The 16,902-nt window shown below is 41.5% G+C and overlaps 1 protein-coding gene across 2 annotated transcripts in view; it reads left to right on the forward strand.

Moving 5' to 3' along the window:
• Window positions 1-16,902, forward strand: part of AGBL1 (AGBL carboxypeptidase 1) — a 3,462,078-nt gene that overhangs the window by 589,292 nt on the left and 2,855,884 nt on the right. For both annotated transcript variants that reach the window (XM_086958112.1, XM_086958114.1), the window contains exon 6: window positions 8,679-8,716. In XM_086958112.1, the coding sequence (XP_086814238.1) occupies window positions 8,679-8,716 (38 nt within the window). The remainder of the gene's footprint in view (window positions 1-8,678; window positions 8,717-16,902) is intronic.

Raw genomic sequence — 16,902 nt, forward strand, 5'->3', positions numbered from 1 at the left:
GATGGCATCATTCAAGCCGTCATTGGCAGTGGAAAGGCGATATATCCATCGCTGTTCCTTGTTGAGAAGTTTTTTGTCGTTGTTGATGGGGCTTTCAGGGATTTGTTTAATGACTGTCCAGTTGAAGTCATTGGGAGTATGGCAGTGAGTAATGAAATGGTTGGTCAGTCTGCTGATGTTTTTCTTGCACCGTATCGTGCTTCGGTGTTCAGTTATTCTGGTTCTGACTTTTCGTGTTGTCATTCCCACATACCGCAGGCCACACGTGCACGTGAGCATGTATATCACGTTGCGTGAGTTGCAATTGGTGTGGTTCCGTTGGGTCCAGGTTTTGTGTTGTTCCAGATTGAGAGTTTTGGTATGGGTAGTGAGATGACACACACTGCAGTCGTTGCACGGGTAGTGTCCTGTGACTTTCGGCAGGCCCCAAGCTTTCAGGATCGTATTGTCTTGAGGTCTGGGTGGTGGTCTTGGTCGGGTGCTTACCAGTTGGTCTTTCAGATTATTGTTCCTTTTATATGCAAACCTGGGATCATCCCAGTTTCTCTGCCCGGAATTGATTATTCTCCAGTGTTTTTTGATGATCTTAGCTACCTCGTTGGATGCTGTATTATAGGTGGTGACGCAAGTTATAGGTTGTTCCTCGTCCTCCTTTTGGATGGTTTCAAGGAGTGCGTCACGGTTTTGATTCCTGGCTCTCTTGTTTGTCTTCCGAATGATGGCCTTGGGGTAACCACGGTTTTCCAATTTGGTTGCTAGATCTGCCGATTGTGATTTGTAGTCACTGATGTTGGTGCAGTTTCTCCGAATGCGGAGAAACTGTCCGAATGGCAAATTTTCTCTGAGTGGTCGGGGGTGAAAACGTGTGTAGAGGAGCAATGAGTTCCTTGCAGTCGGTTTGTAGTAGTTAGTGGTAATGAGGGTCCCATCTTTGGCAGTGATCGCCAGATCTAGGAAGGGTAGTTGTTGGTTGTTATCTGTGCAAGTGAACTTCAAGTATTGGTCTCTGGTGTTGAGCCAGGTCATGAAGTAGTTCAAGTCACTGTGAGAGCCTTGCCAAATGACCAGAATGTCATCTATATATCTGTGCCACTTCAGGATATGATGGCTGAACGGGTTGGCTTCTGTGGAGATGTGGGTGCTTTCAAAATGGTGTACGTATAGTCCCGCCACACTAGGGGCGAAAACACTGCCCATTGAAGTCCCGTTTGTTTGGTGGTAGAATGTGCCCTCGTACTCAAAATAGTTTTCTTTGAGGGCCAGCGTGGCACACGCTAGAATGAAACTTCTCAGGGTGTGGTAGGGCCAGGGCGATTCTTCCAGGATGTCATGGAGAACCTTCAGGGTGGCATCTTGTGGGAGACTGGTATACAGGCTTTCCACATCTAACCCTACCAGTAACTGGGTGTTCGGGTCAAAGTCCATAGTTGTTTATGACCTGTAATAGGTGTTTGGTGTCCTTTATATATGTGGGCGTTTTTTGCACCAAGGGATTTAGAAAACAAAACAAAACAAAACCGAGTCACGAATACCTTTAAACTAGAATATTGTTTAAACAACCCCCTTCCCCCCCACCTCAGCTAGCCTCTTTTTTGATTAAATTACATATAATACGGGGACACGGGCTAGCTATCTGGTCCTCTCTCTCCCTCTTGATACACGACTATACAGGCAGCGCACAGCTGCGAGAGAATACCCCAGCCATGGAGGAAAGCCATGGCTTAACCTTCACTGAGAGTGACGCGGCAGACATTCTCTCTGACCCGTCGTTCCAAGTGGATTTTAACATTTCCAGCACTATCGCACAGACCACTGATTGGGAGACCCTCACAGAGAAAAAGAGAAACAGAATACGTACCATCCTTCATGGGACCATCCTGGCCCAATATCTCAGAACTAATACGGCCCCAAGGGGCCTCCTTGGGAGCAACGCACCCAGGATCTTCCTTGATGACCCCACGTTCAGGAAGGACTGGGCCCAGATTGCCTGGCACTGTACCAGGGACTGGATGCTACTCATACTCAAAACAACTAAACGCCTTTCGGATGCCATAATGGTCGAAATTTAAGCCACTGAGAGCCATTTCAAAGCCACTATTACCTCATACAAAAACAAGCTAGAGGGCAGCAGATGCGGAGCACATTTCCAAGCAAGAAGCTGAATACCTTTGCCCTGAACATACCAGGACACCGTACTTTTACACTGTACCAAAAGTACACATAAGCACCATTCCACCACCTGGCAGACCCATTGTATCCGGCATAAACTCCCTACTAGAGCCACTGTCTCGGTATTGCGATTTCTTTCTAAATCCCTTGGTGCAAAAAACGCCCACATATATAAAGGACACCAAACACCTATTACAGGTCATAAACAACATGGACTTTACCCGAACACCCAGTTACTGGTAGGGTTAGACGTGGAAAGCCTGTATACCAGTCTCCCACAAGATGCCACCCTGAAGGTTCTCCATGACATCCTGGAAGAATCGCCCTGGCCCTACCACACTCCGAGAAGTTTCATTCTAGCGTGTGCCACGCTGGCCCTCAAAGAAAACTATTTTGAGTACGAGGGCACATTCTACCTCCAAATAAACGGGACTTCGATGGGCAGTGTTTTTGCCCCTAGTGTGGCGGGACTATACGTACACCATTTTGAAAGCACCCACATCTCCACAGAAGCCAACCCGTTCAGCCATCATATCCTGAAGTGGCACAGATATATAGATGACATTCTGGTCATTTGCAAGGCTCTCACATTGACTTGAACAACTTCATGACCTGGCTCAACACCAGAGACCAATACTTGAAGTTCACTTGCACAGCTAACAACCAACAACTACCCTTCCTAGACCTGGCGATCACTGCCAAAGATGGGACCCTCATTACCACTACCTACTACAAACCGACTGCAAGGAACTCATTGCTCCTCTACACAAGTTTTCACCCCCGACCACTCAGAGAAAACTTGCCATTCGGACAGTTTCTCCGCATTCGGAGAAACTGCACCAACATCAGTGACTACAAATCACAATCGGCAGATCTAGCAACCAAATTGGAAAACCGTGGTTACCCCAAGGCCATCATTCTGAAGACAAACAAGAGAGCCAGGAATCAAAACCGTGACGCACTCCTTGAAACCATCCAAAAGGAGGACGAGGAACAACCTATAACTTGTGTCACCACCTATAATACAGCATCCAACGAGGTAGCTAAGATCATCAAAAAACACTGGAGAATAATCAATTCCAGGCAGAGAAACTGGGATGCTCCCAGGTTTGCATATAAAAGGAACAATAATCTGAAAGACCAACTGGTAAGCACCCGACCAAGACCACCACCCAGACCTCAAGACAATACGATCCTGAATGCTTGGGGCCTGCCGAAAGTCACAGGACACTACCCGTGCAACGACTGCAGTGTGTGTCATCTCACTACCCATACCAAAACTCTCAATCCGGAACCACACAAAACCTGGACCCAACGGAACCACACCAATTGCAACTCACGCAACGTGATATACATGCTCACGTGCACGTGTGGCCTGCGGTATGTGGGAATGACAACACGAAAAGTCAGAACCAGAATAACTGAACACCAAAGCACGATACGGTGCAAGAAAAACATCAGCAGACAGACCAACCATTTCATTACTCACTGCCATACTCCCAATGACTTCAACTGGACAGTCATTGAACAAATCCCTGAAAGCCCATCAACAACGACAAAAAACTTCTCAACAAGGAACAGCGATGGATATATCGCCTTTCCACTGCCAATGACGGCTTGAATGATGCCATCCCATGGAATGCCCTGTCTACTGTATAACCACAAGGCAACCTCATCAGCCTGTCATTTGAAACCCCTGAGCAACAGTCCATTAGTTCTGAGTGATGGGAAATGGCCCCCCATGAAATATCCACGGTCCCATAACCTTGAAGCTGTGCTCCTATTGATAGAACTCCTAGTATGTACTTATTGCACGATTAGTGACCGTTTAGTGTACCTATTCAGTAACCTAGCCTGACAGACTCACGTATGCCTGTCATTACGCACATGCATAACTCCACCACTACCAGCGCATGCGTTGCTACTGCCGAGCCCGGCGAGCATACTCTGAACATGCGCATAGCTCTCTTGACTCACCTGAGCAGCATCATGACTCAGCAGTCCGAGTCTATCTACCATCTCTATCACTATACAGGTACACGCCTTCAATCAACCAACCACAGTATAAAACTCAGTAGCACCGACCACTACTTACCGGTTCTGCGAAGAAGGCACTACAGGTCCACAGCAAGCTCTGGTCAGTAATCCTGTGAGTATGATCGAACAACCACCCCTACCATAAGTAAGCGCTGTAATTTTTCTCCCTACAGGTCTCCTAAATCTCAGTGGACATACCCTTTTTCTCCTATATAGGATCAACTACTTTGCCTCTTCAATAACCTTGAAGAATTAATCCTTAAAACTAGCGTAAGAAAACCACTTACGCTTTCTCAGATTCTCACCATTTTCACTACTACTGTGAATACCGCTGTTTTAACCACCCCACCTACGATGTTCTAGTGCGATTCTCACAATAATGGTACCACCAATACCATTACACCTTAGCCGCTTATAGCCCGCACTCCCTCGGCTGTCATGAGTTTTCATGCATATCCTCCAAGTGACTCTTTCTTTCCCTGTATGTTTTTGTCTTTGTCCTACTTGTTATCTGTACAGGTGGTCTTGAGAAGGGAATTCCCCCTCTCAGACATAGATACACTTTAGGGCGTGTAGACACATAGTCCGTATCACACATCCACTAGTTTTAATTACACACACTTTTTAATCGTCCTGAAGAAAGCCAGCATATCCATAAGGCACTGGCTGAAACATGTTGACGTACCAAGGACGTGGGAGGTCGTAACCCGCCTCTAACGTCCACCTGCCTTATTTTTAACCGCTGACGGAGGCCCAGGTATTAAAGTCTGTCCTACCTTCGGGTACTGGGACCCCCGCCAAGCCGTTTTAAACTCACATTCAAAACATTCTTCACCGCACACACAGTGATATAACTGCTCCGCTGTCACCAGGCGTCGTAGCACACCCGGGACACGTTAGGTGTCACTGGGTGGGCCCGATGATGAAGCATGCCACCAACTAGGTTGGTGGGTGAGGGCTTCATGAGCACACCTACCAGGTGCCACAACCGTCTGACACAACAAAAACGAGTCACGAATACCTTTAAACTAGAATATTGTTTAAACAACCACCTTCCCCCCACCTCAGCTAGCCTCTTTTTTGATAAAATTACATATAATACGGGGACGCGGGCTAGCTATCTGGTCCTCTCTCTCCCTCTTGATACACGACTAAATCTTCACAAATGACCACGTTCAGAATTCAGAAATGTTTATGTTTTTAAAATGATAGGTTTTCTAAGTGCACCCCACATTGGCTCTACACCTCTTTCCTACAAGACGGTAGAAGTCATATAAATAGTAAATATTGACCACCTCTTAAAAACTATTTTACAGAAAAAACAGCTTGTTTACAACACTCAGTTTCTGAAGCCTGGGAAGAGGGTGGACCTATCACAGCAAATCTTTTGTTAATGTTACTTTTGAAAACAACATCACACACTTTCTTGCTCAGCACTGTTCCCATTTCCGGATATCTTTTGTGGAATAAAACTGTGAAGATTTAAGTGGGACCTGTCATAAATCTCAAAAATGGATCAGTACCATGGACTAAACCATAGCAGTCAAATATTTAATAGGTTTGCTTTTGGTACATGCTTCGTATATTTACCTTTCCGGCACAGCAGTTTAATGGAAAATGCTTAAGTCTGAATGTTCATTTCACTCAGGATAACCAAGCCTAGTTTTTTAGTTTCCTTCCATGAGTTCAGTTTGATGGCTTTGCTCGGTATACTTTTTCAAACTGAAATGCCTCAGACTTTCAGTACCAAACAAACTTTTCCTTTATTTAATGCTCTCCTTCTCGCTCCACTTCACCTTTCCTTCTCCTACCAGAACGGAAACACCCTGCTACAATGGTCCTGTTAGACCTGACTACCCTCCTTCCCTTAAGTCATGCATGAAGTTTATAGTCATCCCTAAAGTCCCAGTTAAAACCAAAGGCCAGTTATTGTGGCTTTAGCATCAGAAATGGACTGGTAGTTCTGCCAAGGCATATTCTTGGTGGACTGCAGCTTATTCTAGTGATGATCGCCCTGCAGTGTGGGACTAGTTGGATTTTTTTTGCCAGGGCTAATTTTAAGTTCCAACACAGCTTTGCACTGCATTATTTAGTGTCTGGGATGGGGATTCCACATCATAATTGCCTCATTTTCAGGCTCCGGGATCGAACACTTTATTGTAAAATGCATTAATATCATGAAACATATTATAAAACAATATCCTGGCTGTGGAAAATTAAATACATTTCAATGCTTTCTGTGTACTAAGCCCAATTTCTCATGTTGTATTTATACATTAGGTACTCTACATGGTTAGAGTGCATGATTTTGCGGATGCCCCAAAGCACACAACCACACTAGAAACAATTTATAAATATATTTCTAGTTAACTTAAATCTCAAGGGCTTTATTACTTTCCACTTACAACTTTTAGCCCCAACCAAGATCCTCAAGTGGAAAGGGATGCACATAACGTAGCATATATGTGAGCATATGTCAATCACTAAATTTCCAGTTCCCACAACCTCATCAATTTTTTGCTTTAGATACAAACTTACTGACAGGATACCACTCTTATGGTTACTTCTTGCAGAAGTCATGGTGCTTTAAAACCGAGTTGAGTTACTGACTTGATGTCCCTAGTCGATTTTTAGGACAGTGAAGAAGCCTCTTTGTTAAAATCAGATGAACAATCCTCATTGTAGAATGTTACAAATATTAATAAATTACTTGGTTAGTAATAGACCATAGCACAATTCCTTTCTTCTGTGAAGTGTAACTTTTTATGCCAAGGTGTAAATTTGTTTAAATTTTCAACACATAATTAGCTCTCTTTCTTTGATAAATCGGTAACAAAATGATAGTTGGTAGGAACATTATGATTTGGTTAATAAAGTGTGATTGTTTTAGGGGCATTATAGCAGTGGGACTTAAGCTGCAAATAGAAACTTCAAAAATATTTCTGAATGCACAAAATTTGTTTTTGCTTTTTAATTTCTGCACTTTTGGACCATAATATAATAAAATGTGTGTGTTTCATGTTATGTGTGTGTTTGTACTGTATTTCTTCCCTTTTTTACAGGGTCACCTGCACAAGTAGCATGACATAATTTTGTCTAGTGACCCAACACCATTTATACATTTGTTACAGGTCACTGTACCTTGTACAAAATTGAGGAGTGGATTTCTACATTTGTGGTCGTCTTTTTCCTTTTTTGCGTTTTAGGTTACTTGCATATTGGCAGAGAACTTCATTCAATTTGTAGGAACATTATAGTACTACATCTCCACTCTTTTTGTAAATACACTTTTTTACTTAAGAAAACGTGAGTAAGGTGGGGTGTGGTGCACCCTGTCCTGAAGAAGGAGTTGATCTCCGAAACATGTCGACGCAGCCAAGAGGTGATGTGCTTAAGATCACATAATCACCTCAATCTGCACCCATTTTAATAGTACCAGCCCGGGGGCTCATTAAAATAGTTCTGACCTACCCCACGAGCCAGGAAATTTTTAAACATTCACTCACTCATACTACCTCACCACATACTCACACCCAACCCTCACATGCTCCACGCATAGTCTATATTATCAGTGCTCCCGCGTAGTCTAAGGTCGCAGCACGCCACATCCTGTAGAGTGGTGCGAAGAACCCCATGATGAAGCATGACACCAAGAGTCCTTTTGATGTGTGAGGGGTATTTTAAAAACACTATGTGCTCCCTACCACTGTAGGGAACACATCACCCAAATCTGGTGGATTCTTGTTGTTCATTTATATCATCTGGGAGAAGGAATACACTCCCTATGTCTCTCTCCCCTCCTTGTTATTAATAGCATGTCAGGTAGCTGCAATAACGTGTGACGAAATCATGCAATTCCTCCAGATAAATGGTACTAATGCGATTGACTTCAGAAGGGTAAAAGAATCATTAATTCGAGCACTTACAAAAAGATCTAACCTGCAAGTTGGTCAAAAATCTATGTAGCGTGAATATGACCACGCCGAGCTATATGCGTGCAGGGTCTAATGTGAAATTTTCTTGTATAGTACCTTACCTCTTCCTTCTCCCACGCAGACAGTCCCTCGCCGTGGTCATTCTCCTACATTAAGCTATACTTAAGACTAACAGCTGTATTTCAACATATACATGGAGACTCATAGACCAAGGCCCATGGATTAAATGAATACTTACAGAAAAAGCTTCAAGTACTTTTTTTCAAGTGCTCTCGAGGAGCGATTATCTTAATTTTACATTATTATCATTTGCATTTATTTGAATGTGGTGAACTGTGTATTGATCAACAATAACAACAATTTACTTCAATTGTAAAGCATGCTATACACAATTACATTCAAATATTTAATGAAAAAGATACATTTTCTACAAGGTTATTGTTATAGTTCAGAGTATATGGATTCATTAGACAGTTGTGAGTTAACAGAAGTGTTTATGTTGACAATAATTATGACCAAAATATGTCTTTTTTGCAGGGCCGCTATTGAGGCACTTGCAGCATTGTTAAAATCAAGTAAGTTGACAAAGTGTTCTGTTTCTTAACTAAAGTTCTTATTGTGTCATCATATGATGGAAAGAGTAATTACAAGGTCTGATTCCCAGTTTCCATTTGATAAAAAAAATGTTAGAAGCAATCACCCATACTCCTAGAATAAGGCAACAGGTTCAAATAGTTTTTGACCTGAGACTAGAGAAACACTGTTGTGTCTTGATTTCAATTAACAATTCCACCACAGCACAAAAATGCAAAAATGACCTAGCTACCTTTTCACTACAGGAACAAACGCCATATTAGAAATGGTCAGTGAATCTCACTGGGCTAAAAGAAAGAGAATGATTAACTATTATAATATTCTGTATTGTGCGTAGAATATGTTCAATGCAGGGAATGGCCTGGCCTTTCTATTTAAATGTTGTTAAGTCTCCCTTAGGTAATTTCTGGTAAAGGTAATGTCCCTGATGGCTACCCAGCTTTTAATAGAAAGTACAGTAAGGGATGGCAAAAGTTTGTTCACACCAAAACTTTCGACTAGGATCACGATTGCAAATATTGTATGCCGAGTTTTATTTTTAGGGTGTCAACAGAAGATCATTGTGTATATATGCTGATAACTGGATGGACCTCGTGCCCTCTTTCAGATATAGAAGCAATACAGTACTGAACAGAATGCAATAATCTTTTGGTCCGCTGACACCCAATCTTGATAACTTCTTTTGAATATTTCCTTTCACTTTACAACCTGTCCCCTTTATTATTTTACTCGTTTCGCACTGCTGACATGCTTAAAAATAGGCCAATAATCATTTTTGAGTGGGGCAAATCTCGAATAAATCTCATAACTTTTACGTTTCCTCCATTTACGCTTTTTGCATGGTTTGGGTACTCGGGAGACTGGCTTGTAGAAACGGAAAAACTGGATGTGTGTTATTTCAACATGCGTTTTGGTGTAAGTGTTCAATGTTTTACTGTATGGAAAATATATTAGGCAAATATCTCAAATGAAATTTGTACGAACGTCCGTAACTCGTAGTTTCCCGACTGACCACCGCACAAGTGTATTTGCTGTAATGTATAACATTTCTTATGAAAATTATGCCTTTGCCACATGGAACTAATTCCACCAGTTTTCTTAGAACTACAAAGAGCTCATTGTTATTTCATTTTAGATAAGTTTACATTTATTTTAGTTAACTTTTTTTTTCTCCCGGTATTTCTCGGTGCTGCCTGCCCTTTGATGTCTTCCTGCCTATTCATACACTCATAGAGTTGGCTTTAGGTTAGACCTCCTCCGACATTAGCTTATTTGCTACAACCCCTTCAGCCCTTCCTTTTCCCAATTGCCCTCATGTTTTTGTTTAGTCCATCACATTTTACATTTTTTGTAGTTCAATTGTGCATTAGGGATTCGAAACAAAATAGTCCCTCTCTGAGAATGCCTAGAAAATCTGCCCTGAAAAAGGGACATTATGTCAATATCTCAGCAATTATTCACTGGGCAATCTTCGCGAGGCGTGGTTTAATCCATTTGAAGCTGTTTGAGTATTGGGATCAGTTATTTGTTACCTTGATGCTTGTTGGTTAATATGGCTGGCAGCTAATCTAGGTGGGATTATTATGTACGTAATTTAAACTGCACCTAATTTAAGCCATTATTATTTTAATGAATCTTCAACATAACTTGCTCTCATCAAAAAGTGCCTGCCTCTTATTTTGTTTGGTCTGTGTTAGACCTTACAACCTTAGGGTGGTTTCCCCCCAACATTTTGCCTTGACTTCTGTTTTGCTGGAATTCATTTGTTTTGTTTTTAGAACACCCAATCCACACATTTCATTTACATGTAAGTCTCCAATAAATCTGTTCTACATGTACCACAAGCCTGTAAACTAAATGCTACCTGCAGTAGTTATTTTGCCACCAACAAAAGTAGCTCTTTTCACACATTTCAGGCCTGTGATTGCAACCTGTGTGCAGTTTTAAACTCATAATTCTACCTGGGTGGCATCAGAGTGCCCTCCATAAAATGGAGAAATCCTGATTTTTTGTGCTCTTCGTGACAACTGCCAATGTGAAGCTCCAGTGAACCTGACTGTTCGCACTACAGCGACCACCAACGATGGGCAGAAACCTGAGATCAGCACTATGCACTACAGAGATGCCAGCCCATGGTGAATGCGAACTGGAAGCTTCAGCAACGACTATCTGCAATGCCCCACAATATCTTTGCACTACATTGACGAACATCTGTGACGCTCTCCTCACAACCTCCTCCACAGCGAACTCGATTTTTCATGCAAGCAGTAACCTGGTCACTGAATCCAGCCCGCACTCTACCAGGGTTGGCTTGAACTTGTGACTTTTCCCTTGTTTAGCTTGACCAGATAACCTCGAGAGACGCTTGGTGCTTTTGAGCACTATACTTATCCAAAGTTTTGAGACTGCATATCTCCAGTTCTAATGATCATATTTTTGTTGTTTTGGTCTCATTGAATTATTATGTTTTACTCAAATGTCCTGAATTCATGTACGATTTTTCTTGTGTTTTGTTATCCCTTTATTACTGTTTGTAGGCTGCTTAAATACTTTACACATTGCCTCTAGGTTGATCCTGACTGCTTTCATGCCAAGCTACCATAGGGTTTAGCACAGGTTAATTTAGTGACGTCTGTGTTTCATCCTGATTGTGGTTGTTGCTTAAGCAGGCTTAACACACCCCTTAACCAATAACCCAGTTCTGGGCAGGACAACTTTGGTCCCCTGGACCTCTAGTTTTCAGAAATGTGTGGATTTGGTACATTTCCCTAGCTGGCCGTCGAGCCCAGGGCTGAAAACCCAGGTGACCCCCTCTTGAAAAACCAGGTCCTTTTGTGATAGGTAATTTTTTAACGTTTTGGACCCTTGTCCGTTGTGGATACTCAACCCACCCACACTAGTGAGATATCATTTTTGTCTGGAGACCTGGGGGAACGCTGATTGGTAGGAAATTTGTGTCAGCCCAGTTATCCCACAACTTCCATGCAAGCCATCCCTGGACTCCCCCGGGTCTCTAGTTTGCCTAAATGTGTGGGTTTGGCAAGTTTCCCTACATGGCTGCCGAGCTAGGGGCCAAAAACCCAAGTGACCCCCTTGCAAAAACAGGACATTTTGCGATAGGTCATTTTGATGTCTCCACAATACGTTTTGGGCCCTTGCCTGTCGGGGGGACTCTCCCCACCCACACGAGTGAGGTACCATTTGTATTGGGAGACTTTGGAGAATGCGGGGTGGGTATAACTTTGTGGACCCACGCAGATTCCAGAACTTCCCCTCACTGAAATTTCGGGAAAATGTGTGTTTTTTTTTTAAAGTTCAAGGTTTGGAAAAGATTCTGGGAAACAGAACCTGGTGAGAATCAGACCCCCTCCTGGCCTCCCTGGGTGTCTAGTTTTAAAACATGTATCTGTTTGCTAGGTTTCTCTAGGTGCCAGCAGAGCTAGGGTTCAAAATCCATAGCTAGGCACTTTGCAAAAAAATGGTCAGTTTTCCCTGTAAAAATGTGGTGTGTCTACTTTGAGTTTTGGGCAGTTTCCTGTCGCAGGCACTTGGCCTACCCACACAAGTGAGGTACTATATTCATCCGAAGACTTTGAAGAATATGGGGTGGATAGAATTTTGTGGATTTACGCCGATTACATAACTTTTCATCACAGAAATGTGAAGAAGAATTTTTTTTTTACAAAGTTTGAGGTTTGCAAAGTATTCTGGGTAACAGAACCACCTGAAAAGAGCCACAAAATTCACCCCCTCCTGCATTCCTCCGGGTTCAAAATCCATAGCTAACCACTTTGCAAAAAAAGGGTCAGTTTTCACTGTAAAACTGTGGTGTGTTCACATTGTGTTTTGGATCGTTTCCTGTTGCGGGCACAAGGCCTACCCACACAAGTGAGGTACCATTTTTATTGAAAGACTTTGGGGAATGCGGGGTGAGTAGAATTTTGTGGATCCACATAGATTCCAGAACTTTCCATCACAGAAATGTGAGGAAAATGTGTTTCTTTTTACAAAGTTTGAGGTTTGCAAGGGATACTGGGTAACAGAACCTGATGAGAGCCACGCAAGTCACCCTATCCTGGATTCCCCATGGTATCTAGTTTAAAAAAATGTATAGGTTTGCTATGTTTCCCTAGGTGCCGGCAGAGCTAGGGTTCAAAATCTATAGTCCCTTCTTAAGTTTCAAAAGCTCCTTAAACTCTTTCTTTTCCCTAAAACTCCTTAAAAAATGTCCTGTTCCTTTTGAGTTTTCTGTTATTTGTTAGGCAGCGCTGGGACGCTTTCGGGCAGCCATGCGCTTTACAAATCCAATTTCATTTCATTTCATTCATTTCACAGTTAGGCACTTTGCAAAAAAAAGGGTCTGCTTTTACTTTAAAAATGTGGTGTGTCCAGGTTGCGTTTTGGCTGTTTCCTGTCGCAGGCACTAGATCTACCCACACAAGTAAGGTACCATTTTTTATCAGGAAACACATAATTGTAGAACAACTGTTATTACCTATTGTCTTTTGATGCGTTCCAAATGAAGGAAAAGGTGTAAAAAAGAAGTCACTTTGAAAAGTGTCCTATAATTCACATGCCCGCATGGGTACCAACAATTTTGGAGATGTCCAAATAGCTACTGTTTCTAAATGTTATTTTTGTTCCCATTTTAGAAATACATAGGTGTCTTTAATACCTATTTTCCACTTTTTATATTTTACCAAATGAATTGCTATAAACCCTGCACACAATGCTCAGTTATTGACTCTGGGTTCCTCTGATTCTCGGTGAACCTACAAGTCCTATATACCCTCACAACTAGAAGGGTCCAGCGGATGTAGCAGTATATTGCTTTCAAACATCTGTTATACTTAAAAGAAGTTACAGGTGAAAATGTTGGCACAAATAGCTGTTTTTTTCAACTCCATTTCAATTTTTCTTAATTTCAACTGTTAGTTTCTATAAAAAAAATCTTGAAGGATCTATGGGAATGACCCGTTGCTGAATTTAGAATTATGTCTACTTTTAAGAAGTGTATAGCTTTCTGGGATCCATTATTGTTTTCACACCCATTTCTACCACTAACTGGAAAGAGGAAGAAAGAACAAAAAGTAGCAGAAATAGGTTATGGGCCAGTAAAATGCCAAAACTGTGTAAAACATTTTGGTTTTCTGACAAACGTCTGCCTGTCCATCAAAGCTGAGAAGATAGTTATTTCAGCACTACAAACCCTTGGTTGATACCATTTGCAGGGGAAAAAAACGCTTTCTTCTGTAGAACTTTTTCAACATTTAAAAATAAAAATAAATTGCTGTATTTTGGCTATTTTCTGGGTTCCCTCCATGGAAATCCACAAAATCTTTAGAATCCTCAGGGTGTTGGGAATAAAAGGTGCAAATGTGGCATGTATTCCTTATATGGACAAAAGGTTACAGGGGCCTAAGCACAAACTACCCCAAATATCTCAAAAAAGGCTTAGCACAGAGAGGGAAAGGCCTAGCAGCGAAAGGGTTGAAATATTCTTCATTGCATGTGTTTATATTGTGTTTCATTATTTTTAAATAATAATGTATCTTTATTTAACAGTGCATTGATTAGTATAAGAAATTTAGTTGAATATATATTTAATATTTGTTTTTATATTATTTGTAAGGTATTTTAACATTCCATGTATTTGTATGAATTGCATTTTTATAAAACTTATTTTATTAATATATACATGTTTTAATTTTAGAATAATGTTATATATATTTTTTAAATTAGTAACAAGTTTTTAAAAAATTAACCCTACTTTTCCAAAGTTAAAATAATGTTAATTATATTTAAATATATATGCTTAACTATGCAACCTGAATATTTTAGAACATGATATTTTTGTAGTCAAGATTCTGGTACTTAACATTAAGTGTATATAAAGTTGATATTTTGGACCTGATGTGTTTTTATCTAGGAACCCAATCAATATTGTGACCTTATGCCCCTATACGGCTATAATCAATAAATATCCTTATAATGGCATAATAATCAGAGCCATATTTCAGTAACTTGCATCTGCAGTCCATGACACAGCAGAAGCTACTTCCTTAGATTCCTAGAGAGCACACCGAGTTCTTTCGACACACCAAACCCCCAGCAACCTGGGAAAGCCCTGCTTGCTTTGTTTTGATTTGTAATAGAACTCCTGCGAGCACTGTAAGAACGACCAGTTCTTAGTGACATCTTTATTGACTTCTTATGTCCAAACCATACGTCAAACTCGGCACCTTTCAGGTATAAATATTCCAACGTTGCCTTAAGCAAATACACGGTGGTGATTCTAGAGCAGAGCAGCTAATCTACTTTCCGAGAGCCCAGCAGCAGCGAGAAGCCCACGGAGGCTGCCCCTCCTCCTTGACGCGCTGAGAAAGACGCTGTCTTTTCTCCTGCCGAGAAAATCCAGCTCCGGCGTTTCCAGCCTACACTTGTGGGTGACTGGAATATCGAGTCCTGAAAGTGAGATACAAGACCTCCTACATTCTATTCTTAAGGTACAGTGCTGACTAAACCCTTAGAGAGAATTCTTGAGCAGATCCTTTGCAACCAACCTACTTAACTTAAACTGCTACTTACTTACTCCTTCCCACGTATTAGGCTTAGGTCAGGAACACCGGGGTAGGCGTATTTTAGAAACACCAGTTGAGTACGTTAGCCTATGTATATATGTATATATATATTTTATCCATTTTAAAGTGTCTTATGGCTAAGAAACCATATCAATGCTTTCACAGTATTATTTCATAATACTCCTTTTACTGTACGTACTTTACTTTATAACAAGTCTTACAATTGTGGCAATTCATTTCTCTTGCATGAGAAGGAAGACTGCTCAATATATAATATCCTTCATTGAAAACGCCCGTCTCTCTATTCTCTGCACCCTGGTGAAACTAAGTATGCACATCTGACTGAGTGAAATAGCTGTCTATTGTTTCACACGACTCTAGAGATTGACTCTTATTCTGAGGAAGCAAAGTTGTCATGTTTATGCGGTTGTCGGAAGCTGAATCCCTTCTTGACTGAGCCAGGGAAGCTGATCACTTCCTATTCAGTCAAGAAAGTTTCCAGTGACCTCTGAGCTAGCTGGCGCAAAACCTAAATTAAGTCTAACATAGTCAGTAGAGACCTAGAAGACCTCAGTCCTACGTCTAAACTGCTGTTTATGTTATTCCAATGCGCAGGGCCTATAGGGAAAATAGGAACTACACTACATGGCACCCAACGTTTGGTAAGGCATAAAACTAACGCAAGACGTTAGAGTAACTCAGTCGTGCTTTTTCACACAGACCCTTTCTCCCGTAAATACTCCAATAGACGTCTGGAGTGGGTGAAAGGTTAAAATCCACCGGAATTTAGTAGGAAAAGATTCCTATGTAGAGTTTTTGGTTTAGTCAACGTTGAAGGATACAGTGTTCCAAAATATTGTGCACCTAATCTTTGTCTCCTTGAAACCTGATCTGCAACAAAAAAACTTTCTGTCAGTTAAAATGCCAGACAGTGATGATGATAGGGTTGCTGCTATATTAGCAGCCCAACTAATGGAGGATGACACGAGTCTCCTACAGAATGACCGGAATGCTATCCTCATTCCGGTCAACAGAAGAAAAACTATACCTTTAAAACGTATACTGATGACTTGACATCAGGAGGTGGTACAGTCATTTTCGTGATAGAGGCACACGAATATCGGCAGACAGAGGTATTCTATTCATGGATAAACTTCCCAGCGGCAAACGCTACAACACACGAGTTCCACTATTACAAAATAGAGGAACCACCAGATGAATATACTCCTTTTGAGGATATTGAAATACCATTAAATTACCAAGAGCACCTGCTCTGGTTTAAAGGTGCCCTAAAACATGATGATCACATCACCAGGCTCGGTCCACTAGGTAGACCAGGAGCAACGTGGCCGGTTCTAGCCAGCTACACACCACATCCAGACATTGATAAAATGTCAGGCGAAGAACTTTTAGCACAGCTAAAATTACTGATTAAAATTCACAGACAGTTAGTCCAATATGTAATGCGGACTGCGACAGTCCAACCAGCTGTTAATATTCCACAGCTGACCCCTCATCAGGGGAACACAAATAAAATTACACCACAGAACATACAATCATATCTGGGAAAACACCCGCTAAACGGG

This window comes from Lissotriton vulgaris, chromosome 2_1 (assembly GCF_964263255.1).
Source record: "Lissotriton vulgaris chromosome 2_1, aLisVul1.2, whole genome shotgun sequence".
In the NCBI taxonomy this organism is placed as follows: Eukaryota; Metazoa; Chordata; class Amphibia; order Caudata; family Salamandridae; genus Lissotriton; species Lissotriton vulgaris.